Source organism: Protomyctophum bolini (assembly GCF_963924005.1).
Source record: "Protomyctophum bolini genome assembly, chromosome: 9".
Classification (NCBI taxonomy): domain Eukaryota; kingdom Metazoa; phylum Chordata; class Actinopteri; order Myctophiformes; family Myctophidae; genus Protomyctophum; species Protomyctophum bolini.
In genome coordinates, this window is record NC_137870.1 from 14,829,482 (window position 1) to 14,852,966 (window position 23,485).

A 23,485-nucleotide genomic window follows, 5' to 3' on the forward strand; every position below is an offset into this window, starting at 1 on the left:
GGGATATAATCAAACTATTTAGGTGAGAAATATGCCATGCAGTTACTAGTCTGGAACAGCTACCGTGATTCTAGGGTCTACAATACTGACGTCACCAAATTTGGAGCGACGCCCGTCTGCATTGTAGTTCACCTCCACGGCTCGTTTCCCCAGGATTTTCTTTTTGAGCCGAATATGAACAAGCCTGGGTACCGAGGCTATGCAGTTACTGAATATTGATTTTATTTTATCTAGTATAAAAGTTTGTTATCAAAATTTGGGAGATTCCATGCAGCATAGTGGAGTGTATCGTGACGCAGTGACCATTCTCTCCGACGTCACATTTTACTATCCTCTCAGCTTGCTTGTAACCTCAATGGAGGCGATACCAAAAAAGTACCAGGTACGGTACTATTTTTACCAAATCGAAGATCAAAAGCATCAATTTCAGTTGGAATCATGCAGTGGCAAAGTGCTGTAAGTGCTCAAATCTGCTGAACCAACACTACACTGTTTGCAGTACCTTGAATATGGCTCTCTCCCTCAGCAGGCGCTCAGGCAGGTTCTTTCTGGCCAGCTCTCTGGTCGTTTGCAGCTCCTCATTCCAATCTCTGGTCTGGAAACATTGCCATATCCATTGGTAGAAAAATTGCTTTCCTCAATAGTTTGACAATGTTTGTTAAAACACTTAAATCCTTGATACTAGTAAACAAATACTTTATTGTAAGTGGCATTGATAAGAATAATGATAAGGATTCAACATTACATTACAAGACCAAACGAAAGAAAAAGACAAGAAATTTACAAAATTAAATTAAAAAGATGACACATAACAAAACAAAAACAAACGACGAAGGGATGCTAGAGTTTAGGTGGTTAACTGCTCTTCATGAGTTATTCCATAGATCATGTTGTGTTCCTACCTGTCCAGGTATGTGCTCTTCGTAGCCCAGGCGTGAGGTGTAGGCGTCCTCCGCTCGGACACAGTCCATGGCGTGGTCCACCTGTGGTGCCGTCCAGCTGTACACCTGGAAGGGTGTGGCTATCCTTTCAAACGGGTGCCTCTGGACTCTAGAAAGCAAGAAGATATGGATCATCTGAATGGTGCTTACTTTGCGTTTAGTGCATCCCACTCCTTTCTAAAAACAACACTTTAAAAAAGGATGAATTTGTAGTCTTGTTTTCAAGTTGCAAACTACAAAACATGGCAGACTAGTAAGCAACGCAGCTGCTGCTAATCAAATAAATATTGGGTGCATTACATTTAGGTTAGAGATATTCATTATTATTGCTACACCATCCCAATTGGAGACTAGAGGCGAAATGTTACACAAATGGGTCTCCTAAAATGGGCACTGTCTGATCTTGTGAACGTCTGTTTACTGGTGCTAGATCCCTGAGAGTATGTTGCTCTGACGGTGAAAGTCTCTCTGATAAAGACATTTTAGATGGGGAAGATTTTGTGGCTTGTGGCAATCGGGTCCAATATTTAGTTAATGTTCAAGTTCACTCTTCCACTGGAATTAATATACTTCAACATGCTTGCGTCTCCTAAACAGGCGGCCACCTACTTCACGCAGATAGGGGAAGTAAACTGGAGATGGCATGTCTCTTTTTTATGTCTTTATTTAGGTGTGCCCAGAGCCATGTGTGTGCTAGCATAGACAGTGGTCCGCAGTATTGGCAATGCCCATTAACACACATAAATCTACTCTAAATGTTCTTGCCTTTTCTTCTGTAGGGCAGTGAAGTTTTTCTTGAATGCTGGACTGATCTGGCTGAGAAGCTCCACCAGAGAATGGCTCAGGAAGCTGGGGTTGGCTGGCTTGGGGTTGAAGGTGTAGGTAGTAGACCTGGAAAAAACACAAACCATTATAAAAGCATTATCACAGGTTAGCTCTACTGGAGTCTAGCAGCTAAATTGTTTCCCACAAAAGGTTTTACACTTTTATTTTACAATGGACGTCAACAGGACTGAAGAAGAAACCTTTCCAAAATTCCAAATTAAGAGACATGCGTCATAAAGAAGTCATAAACGACTGATAAGCTGGCCAAACAAAGTCCGAGACCCAACATTGGAGCCATGCCGTTTCCACGTGGATCCTGAGATCCACATGATTACATTTCTATCATTGTGTTTGTATAACTTTGTTACCCGGGCCGTTACCCATCCACTTTGTGCCTTGTCACATAATGCCTTTTTATAGCTTTGAGCTCATTACAAAATGATCTCAGGTTAACTTACATGGAAATAAGGAGCTGCAAATAGCAAGTGCAAGGACAAGAGCAAGCTGAGAGAAGCATAATAATTAGCACTAGAGGTCATGGCCGCCAGATGTCAGTGGAGGTAGGTTTCTTAGCAACAAACTATCGACTCGACTGCACAAGGAACAGAGTCGTACTGTGAACTATAATGCAAACTAATTCACATTCAAAGTGAACCATAGTAACCTTGAGAACCCACGGTACCAGAGCCATCATAGGTCAGCAGCCCATCTCCTGTTTCACATTCACTCAAACTTCAGCATATGCCGGTGTCGCACCAAAATAGCAGATCTGCATAGTATTTCATTCTTTTAACTAAAGTTAAAAGTTGTTAATGGTCTCTGTAGGAGCCATAATGTGATTTATGCCTAGTCTAATATTATTGTTGAATTGATTGATTGGGTGCTGCACTGGTATTGGGTGGTGGGAGTGATCACCAGAACGGGGGCGCTAACATTAATTTGGCATCTAACTGAGCACAATAGTATGGGTAGTTGGACAGAGAGGGGGTGAGAGTGGGAGCGACTTTTTCTGTTGACCACATAAATGCATTTTTCTGGCTTTTCTGCCTTTATTGATAGTGTCAAGTGAAGATAGCCAGGAAAGAGGGAGAGAGAGAGAAGGGGAGAGACATGCAGCAAAGGTCGTCATGAACGTGACTCGAACACGTGACACGTTGTCAGGCCAAAGCCTACTGTATGTGGCATGCGCCTTAACCCCTTGTCCAGCGGGCGCCCCCACATAAATGCAATTTAACATCCACGTTTAGGCAACATCATTGCTGGGAACTGTTGTACCTTTAAACGTGTTGTGGAAGAATAAATGGTCAAACGGCGCACATGGACTGGAGTGGACCTGAATTATTTGCATGCGCGTCACACAGCATTTCATATTCTCTCATGTTTAGCTCCTCGCGGCTTTTGAAACAGCCTACAAACAGCCACAACAGTCTCAAAGGGGAACATAGAAACTAACTGGCATAATAATAACGTGGAGTAACATGGAGGTTGTGACTGACTGGTTGAGGTAGAATCCTCGCGTGGAGGCCGTGAGGCTGATGTGCCGTTCCTCCACCGTCACCATGTACAGATACATGAGGTCTCCGTGCATCTTCCTGTTCCCTGGAGGTGGGTTCCAGCCACTCATGGTCAGGACCTTCAGGCACTGCATAGGCTGGTGGGACAGTAAAGCTGCTTACATGAATGCTAGATAAAATATCATGACTGGAAAAATGTGTATGGCCAAGTCCTATTATGCAATGCAATTTGTGGACCAGAATAAATTACAATTTTTCCACTTTTAAAAACAGAACAATTAATTTTATTTTGGCCAGGCATTCTAGTCACTAGGATGTTAGAAGTCACGTTTGAATCATGCTCAATTAGATTCATTTTGTTCTTATCTCACAGTACATCAACCCGTAAGCCTGACCTGCATATATATATATATATATATATATATCTTTTTTTTTTTTAGAAGAGAGGGGCGCTCTTATAATCATGTTGATTTGCTCGTCCACATATGACGTACATTCTCCATTCATTGTCAATGAACCTTAATAGCTGAATATAGCCCAAAAAAAGTATACTCAGTATACCAACTTTCTTAACCCGGAAATGACAGGACCAGAATAGGGATGCCAGAGGTTCATGTGGTTAAGCAAAAGCTTCACATTTCTTTCACCTTAACTAACCCCAACCTCCCCGTTTACCTTCCATTCTTTGTTCTGTGGCTGGAGAGGCACCAGGGGGCGCTCTTTGCTGCCAGGGAGGATGTGCTCTGGGGGTGTGCAGTCAATCTGCTCCAGCTCACTGCCCTTCTTCTTTCGCTTGCCACTATCTGCAAGTAACAGCCAATCTTAAAATATTAACCAAAAACAAGCGTGCGTTGAGATCTTGTAGTTCAGCTATTTTCTCTGAGCAACATGGTTCCATATAAGACATGCTAACTTCCATGGAAATAGATAGTCTGAAATGAGTTGTGGTGACTGAGAACTTTAATCCATGCGTAGACGCAAATAAACAACATGACCCACTAATGAGGAAAATGTTAGTCTTTGCATTCTGCGTGGGCATTGTCTTTTGTCTCACGGCGTCTCTTCCTCCCCTGATGCGATTCCCTCGATAGTGGACATATAATGAATGGATGTTTTTAAAAGTAATTTCTTTGGAATGCTTTATTTATATATGCGAGAATAGAGAGACGGGAAACCAAGGGAGAAGAGACATGTACCGGTATGATATTATGACAGAAGTTAGATTGGGAGGTCCTTGCGACCGATCTGTGGCTGACCTAACTTGATGGAAGTTTTAGTCTGGGTTTTCAAATTACTCTGCAATGGAACCCGAAAGCCCCTCGTGACCACGTCCCTCCACACCACGTCTTAAAAGACGGGACTTATTGTCCAGCCACTCTCACAACCCATCAGCTAATTGTTTTCCTTTTTTTGTGGCTAATGGCTGTTTTAGGATTGGATTAGAGGTGACAGGATGAGTTCACAGCAGGACAATTTCACCAAGCACCCGATTTACATTCATTATTTGTCCGTTCATTGAGATTAAACAGCAAACAACAAACGACTAAAGTGAAATGTCCAGCTCTAGTTGACGCCACGCCTAGTCAAAGTCGTACACTTAGTCCTGCCAGGAACTACATCAACTTACTTCAAATTACAATTTAGCCGTCGGGTTCTACGAATGCACATACACACAATGCATATTATATCAAATAAATGCATGCATCTAATGGCTTGAACATAACTGTGTATTTTTGGCATGAGCCACGTGAGTTTATTAGGATGCACACACCTCCAAGGTCTCCATCGGTGAAGAGGCTGAGGAAAGACAGAGAGTTGCAGTCCACTCCATTATAGGCATCCGAGGGGTCCAGGCTCTTCAGCAGGTCTCTGATGTGACGCACGTGGATACGGGCCTCGCGCACCGTGTAGGGCTCTGAAGAGGGACAAAACAAACACCCCGTTATTCACTCATCGCCACGTGCAGACCTCTGGCTGAGAAAACACTTTCAATGAGCGGCTATTTGATACAGACTGAAGGTTCTAATCTGAGGTCACATTTCATGACGTTGTGACCGAGGACTTAAACCTGCGCAACATGCATGGAATCCAAAATTCCAAATGACTGAAATCATTCCCCCCCCCCCCCCCCCCCCCTCTCTATCACATTTTTACCTATAACTGCTCCGATCTCCGTGAAACTTTGCATGGACACTCCCTAGATGCCGAAGGAAAAACATTTGACCTGCATTTTTCACATCTGCCTTTTATGGCGCCACCAGGAGGCCGAATTTAGTAAAACACATTTTCCTACTAGACTGAGGAATAAATCCCACCCTTATCACATTGGCCTATTATAGCACTGGCCACCAACAGGTGAATTTTAGCAAAACACATTTTTGGTACAAAATGCCTCAAATCATGAATTTGAACATCCAATTGCCATCAAAGGCGTAAGAAGACATGGCACCGTTTCCACATTGGCTTATTATAGCACCAGCAGGAGGCCACAAAAACCTGACCTGGTGGAGACCTGTGCTTCGAGGAGCACTTTTTCTACTTAGTCTCTTTGTTGATGTTCGGCTAATTAAAAAATCTTGGAGGTGCAAGAACTGCTGAAACGAGCTTCGACAAGGAACTACAGCTTTTTTGTTGTGTCATAACCTGTATTGATTTCCTTCTTACTGGTATGATTGGTTAAATGAGCGCTGCCAGTTCCTTTAAAATCCACTGTGGTGCATCAGGCTTTGTCGGGCGACTACGCGAACACAATTAGCTCGTGTTCGGGAGGGGGAGAAGCTGGCCGGGGAAGGAGATATATATATATATTTTTTTAATTTATCCCACGATTTTGTAACCCAGTTCTTCTTTTCACCCAGTGCCAATTATCTAAGTAATCCTGGGCGCTACACTTCCTCTGCCAACCTGGGGGGGCAGCAGACTGACCTCATGCCTCCTTCTATGCATGAGGAGTCCAAGCTGCTTCTTTTCACCTGACAGAGGGGAATTTCCCCGGCCGGACGTAGCGCGTGGAAGGGACACGTTATTCCGACCAGTTCCTTTCCCCTCCATCAGGCGCCCCGGCTGGCCAGGGGGAGGTAGTTTTAGAGACCAGGATTACGGCATGTTTTTGTGAGGGTATCTACCCTAGGGGACACGGGGAGAACATGCAAACTCCACACAGAAAGGCCCTATCGCCAACCCCCGCCTCGGGTATGGGCACTGATGAAGCGGAAGAGGGAACACGCCGCCAGTGCCCACAGCGTCCCCAGCGGGAATCGAACCCAGGACCTTCTAGCTGTGAGGCGACAGCACTACCAACTGTGCCACCGTGCCCTCAGGGAGATAATTGTTACTGCATGTAAATCGTACAGGCGGCACCTGTCGAGCGGTTTCGGATGATCTCTCTGTATTTAATGTCCGTAATCAGCCGTTATAAACACCATTCAATGCAGCCAATATAGATATTTCCACATACTGACGTTGTTGCCACTTGCCAGCCATTGTCCGATGTGGCGTTGGTCGCGTTGTCCGACTATTACCTACCGTAATGGCTAAATCTAACCCTAACCTCAGTCTTAATCGGCCACGTAATTCCTTAACCTCAGATGTAAGTGCCATGTAAGTCAGTTTCACAATGTTTTCACATGTCCTGTCAGCAGGGAGTGTTTGGGTGAGAGGATTAGGACGAAGGCTCTACAGTATGTTGTCCTGGTGGGGGCTCCTCACCGGCAAGTGAGTCAGTAGGATACAACAGCAGGGACAACACAGAAACGTGTGAGGGGAGGAATTTATTGCCATAACGACTAAATTGGGGCGAAAAAGGGGGTAAAAAATAATTTGAAAAAAGTTTAAATGAAGAAATGTTTGATTAAAGATGATTGGTTAGCGTGTTTTATTTTCGTCTTTATTTTATTATTGACATTGCACTTTTATTTTTGTGACGCACTTTGTGGCTCTGAATGTCTGTGAAAGGAGACTGTACAAATAGTCAAATACATTGTTGTTACACTGCGTTTGTTCATTTGCCCCGCAAACGCAATGACGTTGTGCTGTTCTTATTGAAATGCCGAAGCTGCAAAAAAAAGGAAGTATGCTGTAGGCTTTACAGCTGCAAAATTACCAACCAGACAAAAAGAAAAGGATTGGTATTTGGTACCTTCAACAACCTTGAGCAGGGATCCCTCCTGCAGACCTTCTATGGACTTGAGCTCAGCGAAGTTGTCCAGCACGTTGCCGTCCAGCTGCAAGGAGAAGCATGTGCGGTGGCAGGTGTCCTCGCGGTCCATCAACACCTGGTGGATCTCCTGAACCATCTCCTGAGGAGACACCTGATGGGACACAGAGACGTTCTCATCCCTGATCTGTAGGAGGATGCTAATGCTACACAGTGCGTGTACTAATCGACCCGAAATGGCCAACGTGTGCAATGACTCGACAATTTAGCCAAAGGGGGCTAATTTTCCGTATGTCTCACCAACTGCCTCCTGATACAGTGGGACTTTATATTTTAAAGGCCCCAAAATTCACCCCAAAATTAACCGGAAGCAAAATAGTCTAAAGCTAATGTGGCTATTGTCTTTTCATACTGTAAGTCATCAGAAGCGTTAATATTGTAACTGTGAGGTAGCGACGATTTAGTAATGAGCCACTAACACCATGTTCAAACACCTCAATCTGAGCCTCAATTTAGAGAAAATGATCGCGGTTACAACGGCGGTTGACGGGGGGGCGGGGGGAATCGTTTCATTGACGGACCAGAGCAGAGCATTACCTAGCGACAGGGACGCTGCTAGAGGGTGGATATCTGAAACAATAAAAACCAAAAAGAAGTTAAGTCAACGGCAGCGAGCACCATCGGCATCTTCCAGGCATAAAATCCTGCTCAACAGCTCATGTTGGGCTCATGTTGAGACAGATGCACAACGGAGACAGCGCTTGTTTCACCTGGCAGTTAACACCCCGACGCCCGGGGTTATTTAATCCATTAAATCAGGGCGCCCAGCGATTTATAGCAGCGGAGCACATTTAGCGACGGACCAGGTGCTATCCCGGATGTAGCTGAAGAAGCTTGATGTAGCCAAAACACTCTGGAGGCGATCGACAACAACGGGAGGTATGATTAATTCTAACGAGACTAGCGACGGGACCACGATGGGCCATCTAAAACATAATCTTTGCTTAGAATTGGACGGAATGATTTAGATCAAGAGTTATTCACGTTTTAAGATTTTCGGTCTCGTCGGCTAAAATGGGGGGGGGACATTTTCGATGACGTCCCATCGGAAAATAACATTGTTGCGCAACAGACACCTGTGGAACGATGCAATCGGTTTTGATATCAATAATCTGTCCATTTTATCAATCTCTGTCCTGAGCGTGGGCGTTACTAATTGATTAAACGGAGAACTCCGTGCCGCTCAGGATGTTAATGATACTCATGTGTGTCATTCTTGTTTACCACTATTTTACAACATGAATGGCATTGAGTGAGCAAGGACCAAATCACACAAGCAAACGAAAAGAAAGCTATGTACAATAATATGTGGTCTTCACTGGTCAATAGACAATTGACATGTACATACAGACACCTGTATGGTCCTTTCTATTGAGCTATTGTGAACTTTTACAACCACAACGTCAAAGTAACACACACACACACACTGTACCTGTAAGTCAAAGGGTTCCGCGCCAGGTGCTTGGATCTTGACAGTGAACCCGGTGTCCTGGATCACAATTACTTCCTGCTCATTAGACTCATCCTCTGTCTCGCCACATCCGTCTTGCTTGGACTCCGCCTCCTCTGTGTGCTCGTGGTGTCCGCCGCCATTCACCATGACTGTGCCGGCACTGTGCCCTGAGGTCCAAACAAACAAACAAACATGCAGTCAGTCAGTGGAACTTGACATAGGACAGACACAGGGAAGGCAGAAGTCATCTGATCAACCAGCGTGATCGCGCTCAAACAAGATCCTATTCAGGCCACCTCATCCTTGAATCTGCAAGTATGAAACAATGGTTGAGAAATTCTCTTTGGCCACCATATCATCCACCACAGTGCTGCCAGGCAGGCAGGCAGCTAGGTTAAATATACACACAGAGAAGCAGATGACAGATGACCTTACCTGATACACTGAAATATTGATAAATGGGAGGAGTGAAACCAACAGAGCACAGCTATGGTGGTATGCAGCACCCTCTTCAGATCAAACATAAAATAACTACAAGGGCCTGTTCAGATTTTGAGACAGAAACTGGAAAAGCCATGATAACAAATTCATAATAAACCGTCTACTAGTACTACCCAAATGAACACAGGTCTACCTCATTGTTGACACAGAAATACTAAATAGTAAATACTAATTATACCTGAAACTTTCTTTGGGAAACTTCCAGCCATCACACACCCAAACGACTGAATTCAATAATAGTGGCTCTGATGGAGCATGACTACTGTAATAGCAACTTGTCCATCATACTATTCCAACAACTACAATCTCTTGTCCAACATACTATTCCAACAACTACAATCTTGTCCATCATACTATTCCAACAACTACAATCAAGTTAATCTGAACCATGAGTCATTTTAGGAAATGTTTGTCATTCCACAGTGCAAGGATATGCTTAACTGTCAAAAGTTTAATGGTGATTAATATTAATCTTCTATGAATGAATTCAGCACAATAACAAAAACCAAGCTACTGAACAAAAGGGCTCACATCAACATGTTGTGAGTAACCACATTGTGGCAAATATACGGAGGACTGAGATAGAAAAACTATGCACAGCATACTCTGAGATATATCATTCATTTACTCACATTATTAACCAAAGATCTGTTAATATTTATTTGTATTTCTCCCGTTGCCAAATCTTTCTAAAAGTAGTAACAGTCAAGGGTCAAGGCGACTGGGAAATGTCAAGTTTGATTACTGACAGACAGCCTGCCAGACATTCGGACACTCATGACAGAGCCTAGCATAGTATGTGGGGGTTGGGTGAACACCCACGACAGAGCCTAGCATGTGGGGGTGGGTGGGTGGGCGGACAACTGTTTTCTCTTGTAGGGGGACGACAACAGCCGACAGCCAACATGTCCTTGTGAACCCACCATCAAGGGTAACTGTGTCATGGTTAAATGGGAGGGGCTAGAGTTGAGGGTGGAGTCTAACAGCTGGTCCCAAGGAAGGAAGGTGTTTGGGGGGAAAAGGCTGTGCTCTGGCTACCAAGCACAATAGCCAAAGCACACACACACTGCACGCACAATAGCCTTAAAGCACACACACACACGGGACAAACGGAGTCAGGTGACGTCTGTTGCAAGATGTCTTTTGTTGTGTTCTTCCCTTTCAAAGTCATATGAAAAGCCTGACATATATAAACCTGCCTTTCAAATCCTGAAGACGGAAGTGATCTTCACAGGTAGTTTTCTATGAGATAATAGCTTTCTCAGACGGACAGTGACAGGATTCATGAAACCAATTTCTAATCAGGTCATTACCCCAATTCTCATTTTAGAATATATACACACACAACAGACTTCTTTGGAAGTGATCTGCTTGGTACTGTGCCCACACAGTACAAAACACTGATGTTGGCCTACAAAGCAACCAAAGGTATGGCACCCCCATAACTTCAAAGTCTGATACAACCCTACAACCTTGTAGATCTGCAATTTTTTTATTTGAACACTGAAAATGTTAAAAGTGTTAGACATATGAGATTTCCATCTGACAGGGATGATATGTACATACCATCAACAGTGGATATTAAGCTTATAATATATGTAAAATATTGGCCAATAGCAAACACAGTTTGCAACCGTCTGTAAATTACAATCACTTGCAAAGTTGCACTCAACCAACACCACGCATGGGCCAGGTCAAAAACCTCTGTGTCATTATGTGCAGGCCCCCCATACACACACACACACACACACACACACACACACACACACACACACACATAATCTGAAATGCCACAATATCTTATTACCATTATTCATTTAAGCAATATTGCCAGAGTGACAGTTTTTTCTGTCAAGGTTTAATGGCTTAATTACTAGGCTAGCAACTACCTTCCTGGTCTAATCGAAAGTTTTGCTGGTGGTTACAACTACAAGTACCTGTTCAGAACCCTACAGCACACCAGTGCTGTAGCCTAGGTTTTTCAGACAGTATACTATAATTATTCCCTGCGTGACATTCGCACGTATAGGCTATACATTTGAAATAGTTAGCAGATGATAAAATACGTGTTTTCAAACGTTTAGGCACGGTATACTACGTACTGTACTGTATATAGCGTAGCGTAACGGTAAAACACAACACCACAGCACACAGACCAGATGGAGAGCACATACTCATTTTGAAGTCCCACTGCACTGGTTGGTTGCCAGTTAGCTTTAAGATCCTTTCATTGAACATTAAATCACTAAATGGCAATGCATCTGCACAAAGTATTTAACTGAAATGTTTTTAAGGCATGTGCCCGGGAGAACCTGTAGAGATTCCTCAGACACTGCCTGGTGTGTCTTAACTGTTCCAAAGGATAGAACAAAAAGAAGACCATCTTAGCAGTACAACATAATAGTTAGGGATATCCGATGACGTTTTTTTGCTCCCGATCCGATTCCAAACATTTGATTTTGAGACCGATATTTATATATTTTATAAAACGCCTTATCACAATAGCAAATATCCTTATGCATGTCACTCAGTCACTCTAGTGTAGTCTGTTGTGTTGCCTTTCAATTATTGTGACTATAAATAAATGTATTGGTTAAATAGACAGGGGTTTTGAACTGATTGTGAACGAGGGACCACCACACTGACTTAGAATCAACCTGGGGACCACTATTGTGTTGGGTGGGGATATGGGCTAAGATTAGTGCTTTTGTAAGTTAACACTTGATATGCATCCCATTGTTTCTCAACCGTTGACTACTACTGGTAAAATGTCCTAATAATAATGTCTCAAGTCTCAACCAGACAATCCGGTGCACAATCCTGTGCAGCATCCCCTTCTTGAGATTCTAACTCCCATTTTCTGTTGAATTTCCAACTTGGAACTCCAACTTGTCACTAAATGACTACATGGGTGGACTCATCATAGGTCACCAGGTCATTCAGTTCACGGTTTCTCAACTAGTGGAAAGAACATTTAAAACAAATCAACAAATCCTACATTACTTAAAGCATGTGATCGGAGCCGATTTCTGATCACCCGATCCGATCGGGACAACCCTAGTAATAGTACAACATAAACATTACAGAGACTTTAGTTGTTACTGTACCATACTTTAAAACAGTCATCATGTTGCACACATGCTTAACATTGGTGATATTTGCACCACCCTCATTGAAAACAAATTAATTTCAAACTCCAGCTTGTCACTGTCCACTGTGTCCAGGCTGCATGAACAGCGCTCGAGCACTCAGTTTTCTGCCCCCTCTATGGCTCTGCTGCTTTCTATCTCTCCCTCCCTGACTCTCCCAAGGCCTGTGCAACACTATGCGTGCATGCGTTACTGGCCACTTTAGGTGTTGCAGCTACATACACATACATAGCTCTGCAAAGGAGTGGCTAGCACCACTCAAACAAATAGTTAAAATGAACAGTAATGCAACATGTACGATATATTTAGAGCACAAGAACAACAAGAAGAGGGCAGCCAAGAACATGACCTGTACTTGCCCAGCAGGCAAGTGCCGCTGAGACCTTAGTGTTAACCTCTGCTATGGTATTGGTTCTCAAAGTGGGGTCTGGGGAACCCCAGCAGTCCTTGAGGGGGTTCCAGGAGGTCTCCAGCAAAATGTATAAATATCATAAAAGTCTACTTGACTTGGCTATACAAGTTCACACACAAAATATATTTCAGATGGGAGTCCACAGTCAAAACATTAATTTAGGGGTCCTTGAGTGAGCAGAGCCATGCATAAGTTTGTCTGCCTTTCATTTTCATATTTCAAGGCAAAAAAGAAAACCTTGATCAAATCTCTGGCTGCCTTCAGTTACCACACTTCAAGGCAAAAAGGATACCTCATGTCATTGCTTAGAGAAGTGCTAATGCAACTCCGGTTTTACTCTCTCTAAAAGGGATTTAAAATGTTATGCTTTATACAGCCTTACAAGTGTGTTGTTCCCATTTGCTTCCATGGAATATTACAACTTTTGTCTGATGGATCTAGTTTGCTGGATATGTTTTTGAATGTGGCAACGTTTCAATTCAAACTCAGTTTAAGGATTGCAATGGATCAGGTAGCATAAACTTTAAATTGTCATTATGAAAGTGAATTTTGGCGGAGCTACCGCTACATTATTGAGCAAGGGAGGAGGGTGTGTTGCACTCTGCACAGAGCTGATGCAGCGAGCAGACACAGCGCACGTGTACACACAGTTTTCACCGCACCACCACGGTTTGTTTTGCTTCTGTGTCTGATGAACGTGAACAAATGGGTGAGGTGATGACTTTAGAAACTGTATGCGCAAAAATGCGGGGATTGTGAAATCAAGCGAGCCCTGCATATTTTGCATAATCATAAACATAATCTGCGCCATTTGGCTGATTATGCAATGAGTTATGTGATCGCATAATCGCGTATTTTCTGGAGGGTCTATTATACGTTATTTCATCCATGTTCACTCCAACTGACAAATCCATGTTTGAATAGTCTTCATCAGGGCTCATACTTGCCCTGATTAGATGAAGACCAGTTGCTGGTCGAAGCATGTTGGCCTTTTAAAAAAAGAGTGAGTACCGCTAAAACTAATGACACTACAAATACCTCTATAGCAGCTACACAGTAAAACTAATGACAGTACAAATGCCTCTATAGCAGCTACACTGTAAAACTGTGCTAATTTAACTCTGAGAGTACTAATGTACAGTAGCCAGGTTACAATTTTCTGTACTCCCACGAGTTACAGTACAATTGGATAAACGACCTTAAGAAATTTAAACACTCAAGTGTTACTGTGCAGTGTGTGGTGAGAACATACTTCTTGTATTCGGGTTTAACTTGGCACCTGTATTTTGGGCACAATGTTAGAAAACATAATACAGTTTATTTTCATTCATGTCTGACTGAGATTGTTCTCTTTTAATTATCTAAAATCTAAGGGTGCTGCTGGAAGAACTTCTATTCTCCAAAATTGCTAAACAGGATCATACCACCAGGTAAAGACTGAAAACATTATAAACCTGTCAAGTGAATCATTAATGTTGAATAGAGGAAGGGAGCGCTGCCGTGGTCCTTTGTTTGTTGAACTGGCGAGGTTAAATCATAACATTAAAGAATAGGATCCAAGGCACTCTGTTCCAGTGAGGTGAAAAAAAGCCTTTTTTATTTCAGAGTTAAGGCATGGCATAAGGACCAACACGTTTCGGCATTCAGCCTTCGTCAGGGTCCAGTGCCTTGGATCCTCTTCTTTAATGTTATGAATCATTAATGTGTTGGTTGGTTTGTGCCAGTCAGTGTCATCTTAATGATCACAGTAAACTAAAACTAGCCATGTTTTTGCCAAGTTGCCAAGCAGAAAAGCATGACATGAAAAGGAGATTGGGACAGTCAGGGAGTGGCAGTGAACTGTGTTCATGTCTGTGAAAATAATATCTGCGACCACAGTCAAGTGAAGTAATAACAACCAACCGTTTGACACACTGCCCTACAAAAATCATTTTCAAAAACAGGCTCAGTTAAAACAACTCAGGCTTGACAAGCATAGGAAAGATATTAATCAGAAGTTCAGATCAAACAACTAACATTATAGTGAACAGTCAGGCCTTGGTCATTCAGTCACACTAGGTCTCCTGAAGATGCAGTGTGGCATCCCAACAGCAAGGCAAGGAGTCACTGGGTCAAGGAAAGATTAACCAAAAATAATAGAATACTAAAGTACAGTCTAGCATTAAAAGTCCAGAATACCTGTCAAATAACACCAGACCAGATATCACTACAATACGTGATGGAGCTAGAATACTAGACCCCAAAACCTCTCTCAGAAGAACCAAACAACATCCAAAGAAGTGGGCGGTGCACCTATGTTTTTCAGCCACCCTGACACTACACACTAGCTCAGTCGTTTGCTCAAAGCACAACGATGGGCTGGTAAAAAAAAAATAAGGTGCAGATCTACAAGCTCACAGTGCATGGGGGGGGGGATGGGTTAAACATAATATAATTGGCCTCTGTATTGGGAAATGAGTGCAGAGTGCAGACACAGTACTGATATACCGGTAGTAAATTAAAAAATCACAAACATGTGAACTGAGTGGTGCAACTCCCCTATCCCCCTGCAACTCCCCTCTCTGTAATTAGCAGGCAACAGTGGAACACTATCTCTCTCTCTCTCTGTTTCTGGCACAACAGTGCCACTTTTGCCCCTACTGGTACTCAAAACATAGTCACATAGGTTAGGACGGACAACATTGCTGTTCCTTGGTAGTGGTTGCACCACTCAAAAATCAAACCTGTGTAAACTGAGCGGTGCAGAAGAAGTGGCATATTGTCGGTACCTGGTAACACATGGGATTCTGTCCCGTTACAATGCGCTAGACCCCGGGAGATGGATTGCTGAAGTGGAGCGCAACACCTACCAGCAGCTCCCATTACTTCCCTCATGACTTGCCGCACCCAAGCTACTCATACACTGAGTTGGCGGTGCAACTATACTTTTGTGATTGTATTGTTAGTTATATTGGTCAGTGTGAATGGGCCGCTCAAAAGTGCCATTCGGCAGTCACCCAGTGATGTTGCAGCTGTTTTCATACCCTAAATGGACAGACATAGGGAGTCGGGACCAATAATTCATAATTTTTACTTTTTGTATACTTGTAATTGTATATAGCAAATATAATGTGTGGTTGACAGTTGAGACGGGCAACTCCAGTGTGCCTCGGTTGGCCTACTGAAGTTGTTTGGGAACCACTGTTCTAGCTAACTGAACTAATGCTTACACCAAAGCATAAGGTCAGTTCACTCCCTGTCCACGTCATGCTTTGACTACAGATTAATTAATCGAGCAGCCGCCAGCCAGCCAGCCATCCATCCACACGCAGCACCATGGACCTTGAAATGAGGACTGTAGGGACCATGGCTGCTGCTATGGAAACATCACCAAGGCCACACAGCTCTGTGGAATCAATGGACAACAAGACAACAAGGCCTTTCTGGCCCAAATCAGAGATTTGTTGCATCACAAGATGGCATCCTGCTGTTGTCCTCCACCACCACACAAAGAGCAGGCACAGTGTGACTGCACTGTGCACAGTCATGCAGCCAGTTTACTTTTAATAACCTTAAACATTTTAAATAACATTTAAATAAAAATGCTCTGCCATCAAACCACTTAACACGGCAGGCGGTCAAGGGGTCAGATGGGTGGACTGAGACGTCTTTTCCAAATGGGCCCTGATTCAGAAAAGGTTGAGAAGCACTGTTCTACAAGGCATTTTATTTACATCTGTGCACAACTATATAGCTATAGTTAAAGCAGCACATGTAGCTTTCCTCTACCCCGGATTTGAACCCGGTTTCCTGTGCAAATGCTGAAATTGTTACCATTGAGCTGATAGAGCCTGCCTGCTTGCTCAGCGGATAAATGTAATCTTGACCTTCAGGTCAAAACCTGTGTCTAGGTGAGACATGACCTTTGACACAATCTCTCAATAGAAGAGCAGGGAGACAAAATACAACCACCGCAATTGAATAAGTTATATTGTAAACATGATACTTTATGACCTGATGAAGAACCACAATAGTATCGAAAAGTTGTCAGATACATACAAACGTATTCTACATCCTCGATATTCTACCATACAAATTGGACAAAATGACATTTTATTCATTAAAAAAAATTACATAGGCCCAGACTGCTCTGGTAGCAGTCCAGGCAGCCTGACAGCATGTCGCAGGTTCAATTCCCGATCAACAAACTTTGCTGCGTGTCACCAAAGATTGTTATTGTTAATTTAGGAAGATAGGCTTAGGGTCAGAGTCTCAGAGAAAGGTCAATAATTAAGTAGATTTCCTCCTGATTTGTCTCTGATAAAAGCCATTTTAGTATGAAAATCTTGGGAATATTTTGTGCCTTGTGACAATCGGGTGTATATATACGCACGCATGTAGATGGAGGGGATACCATATCAGTTATAGCATGCATCCTAGTGCTCACTAAATTGAAAAGAGACACAATCATGTCACCCTCCGGGGGTCCTGGGATGCAATACTGTACTTAGTACTGTACTCGTTGTAGGACTCATAAAATGTCCCTGGGACCCATCTAAAAGACCTACCCTGGGTCCTGGGACCCATTACATTGAAAACCCATTACATCATCGCCATATCTAATACCTTGGTATTTACTATTTGGTAATGTGGAAAACAGACCGTAGCACTTACTATGATTTCCAACTAAATACCATAATTACCATGAAGATTTCAACATAACATTTTGTATAATTGCGAGTTTGCGACTGCACTCACATTTTTGTCCATCCCTCTCAAAATCCCCCATACATGGGAAAGCCCCCCATCTATGGTGCCCAGCAGACCAGGTCTTGTGGAGATCCCTGATCTCATAGTAAATGCAACCTGCTGTCGCAATTAAGCCCATAATATATGGAGATCCCTGATGTCATCAATATTGGCCAGCAACTCTACATCTGACCTGAAACCCTTAGATCTGACCCTCAGAACCTGTTCTGACATTCCATAGGTTGATCCTTCCCCATCCATCCTTCCTCTTCGATGTCTCCCTTTTGACTGATACCTGTCCAGTCAAACTCTAGATGGGCCTGTCCCAAAACTAGAGGCCCGGAAATTAAGGCCTGGCCCTCATCAAACCCTGTACACTCAAGAAAATGTCTAACGGCCCTGCTACCACCCTTATATCTCCATATATGGAGCTGACCTTTACTGACATTTCATATATGTTGATCTGACCTCATCAAACCCTGTACCCTCAAGACATGCTCCTTATATAGCCAGTACATTCCATGTTGATCTGACCCCCCCATGCCAAAGAAATCGGCGCTAGCCCAGCAGTCTGCCATCAACGAGGACGTGACCTGTGGCTTCTCGCCCTAGGCTTCAAATTTCCTTCAGCATTAATAAAGTATATATCTGTCTATCTATCTGGTAGGTAAAAGTCTTCAATGAAGAGTCTTATCAAAGTATAGTAATTTACAATAATATTCGTAAACTCTCTCTCTCTCACACACACACACACACACCTGACAGACCAACACTTCAACCGCACAGTGGGACACACACGTGAAACTGACAGCAGAAATTATACTGAGATTCATAAATGCATTATTAAGCACTTCAAGTCTTAATCTTTCATAAAAATAGCAGTTCTGCAAGTTTGCGGTTGTATATCTGCCATTTATTATTAATTATGTTGGAAACATTTGATTATAGTTTTCAATATCATGCCAAAAATAGGGACACTGGCACTGGGTTCCAAAGTATTAAACTCCAAACATCACTTCCAAATACAGCGAGTAGACTCATTCAGAGGCATTGCAACAGCGCTGTTTGCATGATATCCTTACCTTTGCACAGTGTGTTATTATGTTATGTATGATGCACAGTATGTGACAGTGTAAATGCATGCTATGCTATAACCTTCTATCTCTGCTGTACATGATCACCATGAAACACACCGCTGCTTCCGCTTCCCGGGTCGCGGAGCATTCCATCCGATCACAATCCCAACAGGAGGGGAGAAACACAACCCGGTGCGTCATGTAACCAACCAACCTGCAGCCATAATGGCCTACTTAACCGCCCCCACACGGATCAAACGGTTTTTTGGCGAGTCCCCGAATTAAAGCCAGTACGCCTTTCTCAGACAGAGCCACATGTTTATAGGTTCTACCGGCACGACCCCCCTTCGGGCGAAGGTCTCGGTTGTGCAGCTCCACTGAAGGTGACCTTCAGTTCAACCAACTGCCGTCTCCTGCATGCTGACAACATGCGTGCGTCACAGCCTAGCGCGCACTATGCATGTCACAAGCGTGTTTACAGCTGTTGTGAAAGGCTGCGAGTCTAGTGTTTTAATGGAACTGGTTAATTGGTCTAAAAAAACAAACAAACACACACATCCATACATGCTAACTAGCATCCACGGTAGCTGTCATGCATCTGTCTCTCCCCCTCTCTCTCAGCTACAACTATGCAGTCAAATGCAACTGTCTGTCTACTTGTCTGCCTGTCTGGGCAAATAAATCATTATCAAACCATGAATTAATCAATCAATATTATTTACCCTTCTGCAGAATGGTAAGAAGTCACATTATATTAAACGTGATCTGCGTGGTGGACCAATGAAGCAGGCTAGCGCGCACACACACGGGTCTCCCATCTCTCGGTTAGCCGGCTAGTGGCTACCTTAGCAACATGCTAACGTGAGAGTTGGTGCAAGGTGGAGTGAGTGTGTTTGGGGAGTCTGGGACTGGGGACGATGACTTTTAATGTTGACCACAACGACTGAACGACATCAATTCATTTACACCTCAGAGGATCCGACAGCATATAAAACCTCACCGCACAGCAGGACATGTAGTAATCTTTGACGTGTTTTACTTTTACGCACTGACACACATATAGCTATCATGAATGCATTTTGCAGAAGATGAATGAACCGTGATGACGGACCAGGAGAAGTGCATCATGTACGTCCACGACTCAAGTTCAACTAAGGATACGCCGCCGCCGCTTGCCGACAAGAGCAGATCTACAAGCCACGACGCCTTGGGTCATCTTCGCGTGTAGATCAGAGCTCTTGTCGGCGAGCAAAGCAACACCCTGGCGTTTTTTAAGTGATCAAACTCTCGTCAAGGGTGTTATTATAACCTGGCTGGCTCACCGCAGCAGGAGGCGCAAGGGTCCTTCGTGGTTGAGGTGGTGTTGGATTCTTTAGCGTCATGGTGGCTTCCTCCTCCTTCTCCATCAGAACTCGGGTCCACCGGGTTGCAGTTCGGCACAGACGCCGGGATGTCATCCGTCTTGCTCACCATGGTGGTCTGGTACAGCGTCGGCAGGTAGGTGCAGGAAGGTTTAGGCAACAGAAAAACCCGTTGCGCAAAAATAAATCAACTGATCCAAAATGTTCCTAACTAGCAGACTCCGGCCAGACACACAGAAACCGGGTAGGAAGAAGGAGATTACAAAAACAAGTGTGTCAGTGAGGAAGGACAGTGCTGTACGCTGATCACACGTGGTTCCAACCTCCTCCTCCTCCTATTGACCTCTTTGCCTTTGCGTCTCCATGGTTGTGGTTCCTCCCCCAGAACGTCTGGGGACGGCAAGCAAGAGGGGACAAAACGCGCACTAACGGTACAGAATGAAAATGCAGTAATGAAGGCTGATGGAAGACAGACAGACAGACCTGTGGGGAACTACAGGTAAAAGAGTAGAGATAATATTAAAATGAAAATATAAATTAATATTATATAATAATGAAAATAAAAAGTAATTCTGACCATAGCCACCTGCACTTTGTCTGACTGAGTTTTAACAATGTAGGCTATGATAGATAGATAGATAGATAGATAGATAGATAGATAGATAGATAGATAGATAGATAGATAGATAGATAGATTCTTTATTTTTGTGTCATGCACCAAAGGCGCCCAGCCCACATGGACTTACAGGACACACCATATCATTGCTTCAATATTGCATTGTGTACATTGTATTGTGAGGTTGTTTTGCATAAAAAGTCTGCTAAAGCAAAAATACCTTTCCCAAAACAAAATTCTAGTTTTTCATAGTCCTCTAACCAGAAAAGGTTAGCACAGATGATTGTCATTTTACAAAATAATACATGTCTTAATTCTTCATATAATGGGCAGTAAAACAAAAAATTCATTTCATTTTCAATTTCTTTCAAATCACACACACACTCTGTCCTCCTCAGGAGTACCAATGAATCTACCCGTTTCCAAAGCCAATGGCAAGGTCCCAGAATGCAGGCTATGTTTATCTATCTTCAAAGATTATATATGAACATACAAATAGGCTACATATGAATGGATGTAGGCATCCACTACACAGACTTATCAACAGTAGATAGGAGACTGATATACTATTTACAGTGCAAGGCCAAGGGTGGAAACCTCATAATGCGAAACAATAGGAGACTGTACTATTTACAGTGCAAGGCCAAGGGTGGAAACCTCATAATGCGAAACAATCTACGAATACAAGCTCGAAAAGATACTTCCGTGTGACGCTGTAGTACGTAGGCTATGATCAATAGGGCATTCATTTACAAGGAAATAAAAAAGTTAGTAGAGAGGTTTCCACCCGACAGCAATGATATTAAGGAAACATGTGTCACTTTAAATAAGAATGAATTACCCCAGAGTAATTAGAGTAAGTGATTTGTCTTTAACCTTTGCTACACTGGCCTACATTTGATTGCCTCTGGCATTTTAAATCACACTAGATTATCCCCTCTACAGCTAGGCTATACCAATAATACAACACTAGTGGCCTCAGGTCCATTCACAGTCTTAATCTGCCATTTCATTTGAACTGTGTTTACTGGTGGCATTCTGGCAGAAACCTCGATGGGGAATCCAAGCTAATAGAAACGTCAGGTTTCTATTCCTGAAAAGTTATCATCATGCTATAATGGAAGCCATCGTTGTTGCAATAATAAAAAACTTTTAATTTAAAAAATGATGTCACTGGTTTCTGAGCTGCAGCCTACAGCCTTCACCGACACAGATGAGTGAATTTTTTTTGCTATTTTATCATGAACATTATAGTGAACATTATAAACATTATAGAAGTGGTGAAGTCATCCTTTAACTGTTTAACACTTAGTTTAAATATGCTGGAATATCATTTGTGAATACAAAGAATATAAAACGATTTAATAGCCAATCCTCCATTTTATTCAAATTATGTGTACAGATCGCTATAGGAAGTTAACACAGTATATGCGGTAATCAAACAACAGCTTATGTTCAACCAAGGACCAGATTTAAATAATCTTTCTAGTTTCTACACATCATTCTGTATTGTGAAACCAGGAGGTGCCATACTGCACTATTGCTGGAGACAAAAAGTGTTTTACGGTATCAAATAAACAGCATTATTTCAAAATGTAAAATATATTTCAAAGTTAGATTACTCATCATAAGATGTATAACAAATAGGCTTTCATAACAATGGAAGACATTATTTGCAGATGTGAGTGAAATTAAATACTTATATACTTCCCTGCTATGCTGTCATATAGTGTGTGACATATACGTTATGCTGTGGAAATGTGAAAAAGCAAATCTAGGAGAGTAGAATTAGTTTGCCTATAGTTTAGATACAGTAGTTATGGAAAAGAAAAACTGGTTTTGTCATATTAGCGTTATAACGTGTTGTGTTAGGCTGTTAACAACTTAACATAGTAAAAAGATGGTGGATGCATGATGCTATATGGACAAAGTCACCTCACTACCACTTAAATTGTATCAGTCATGAGTCATGACATGTACTGTTTGAGAACCACTGCACTAGACAATAAGTGTGCCATGCCACGCCATAAACTGATGGAACAGAGGCCTGAGGGCGAGGGAACATATATAGCTAAAACAATATATCTAAATAAATAACAGTCTAAATGCAGGATCCCTCCAAAAGAGGGGAATTGTTGTATTCAGACAACTTTTCATTCCTGATATTTTTATCTTCACAAGCTGGAGGAGGAATAGTGCACACTGTCATTTAAAGGTTTGCCTTTAAAGAGACATCAACTATAAATAACAACTAATACCTCTTCGATTTTGCCTATAGCCCTATAGGCAAAAGTGCATATTACCATAAAGACAACTTTAAGCAAAACTTTATGCAAATACACTTGTTAAAATGCAAAATATCCTCTATTTTTCAGCACTTCAAGCAAACCATTTGACAATTAATAAAGATATACTGTATGCATACTCGTAATGAGCTAAAACAATCACAATAAGTTAAACAAGCATTAAGCATAATGTTGTGTAAAATTAAATACTCTGCAGCCTAGCCGTGTTGTTGACCTCGTGACTAGACTATTGACATAATATCGATTGATGTGAGATTATTTTGTATAACTTAAGTTGCACAGCTGAAAAATGATACATAACTTTCAAACCAACCAGTTCATACTAGCATAAGGTACTATTCCCAGCACTTAATCACAGTTAAATCAGAACTTAACAGAGGTTGGCTC

General features: G+C 42.6%; 2 protein-coding genes across 4 annotated transcripts in view; both read right to left on the minus strand.

Annotated features, from left to right (window-relative positions):
- cluha (clustered mitochondria (cluA/CLU1) homolog a) overlaps positions 1-20,497 on the minus strand; it is a 35,783-nt gene extending 15,286 nt beyond the window's left edge. For 2 of the 3 annotated variants that reach the window (XM_080772619.1, XM_080772617.1), the window contains exons 1-9: positions 20,138-20,497; positions 8,929-9,116; positions 7,419-7,590; positions 5,052-5,195; positions 3,956-4,101; positions 3,263-3,417; positions 1,707-1,832; positions 903-1,050; positions 503-595 (exon numbers count right to left, since the gene is read on the minus strand). In XM_080772619.1, the coding sequence (XP_080628745.1) occupies positions 503-595; positions 903-1,050; positions 1,707-1,832; positions 3,263-3,417; positions 3,956-4,101; positions 5,052-5,195; positions 7,419-7,590; positions 8,929-9,116; positions 20,138-20,288 (1,323 nt within the window). In that variant the 5' untranslated portion in view covers positions 20,289-20,497. The remainder of the gene's footprint in view (positions 1-502; positions 596-902; positions 1,051-1,706; positions 1,833-3,262; positions 3,418-3,955; positions 4,102-5,051; positions 5,196-7,418; positions 7,591-8,928; positions 9,117-20,137) is intronic. The other variant, XM_080772618.1, reaches the window with a different exon arrangement.
- Positions 1-23,485, minus strand: part of LOC308321715 (lissencephaly-1 homolog A-like) — a 274,413-nt gene that overhangs the window by 70,774 nt on the left and 180,154 nt on the right. The window lies entirely within an intron of this gene.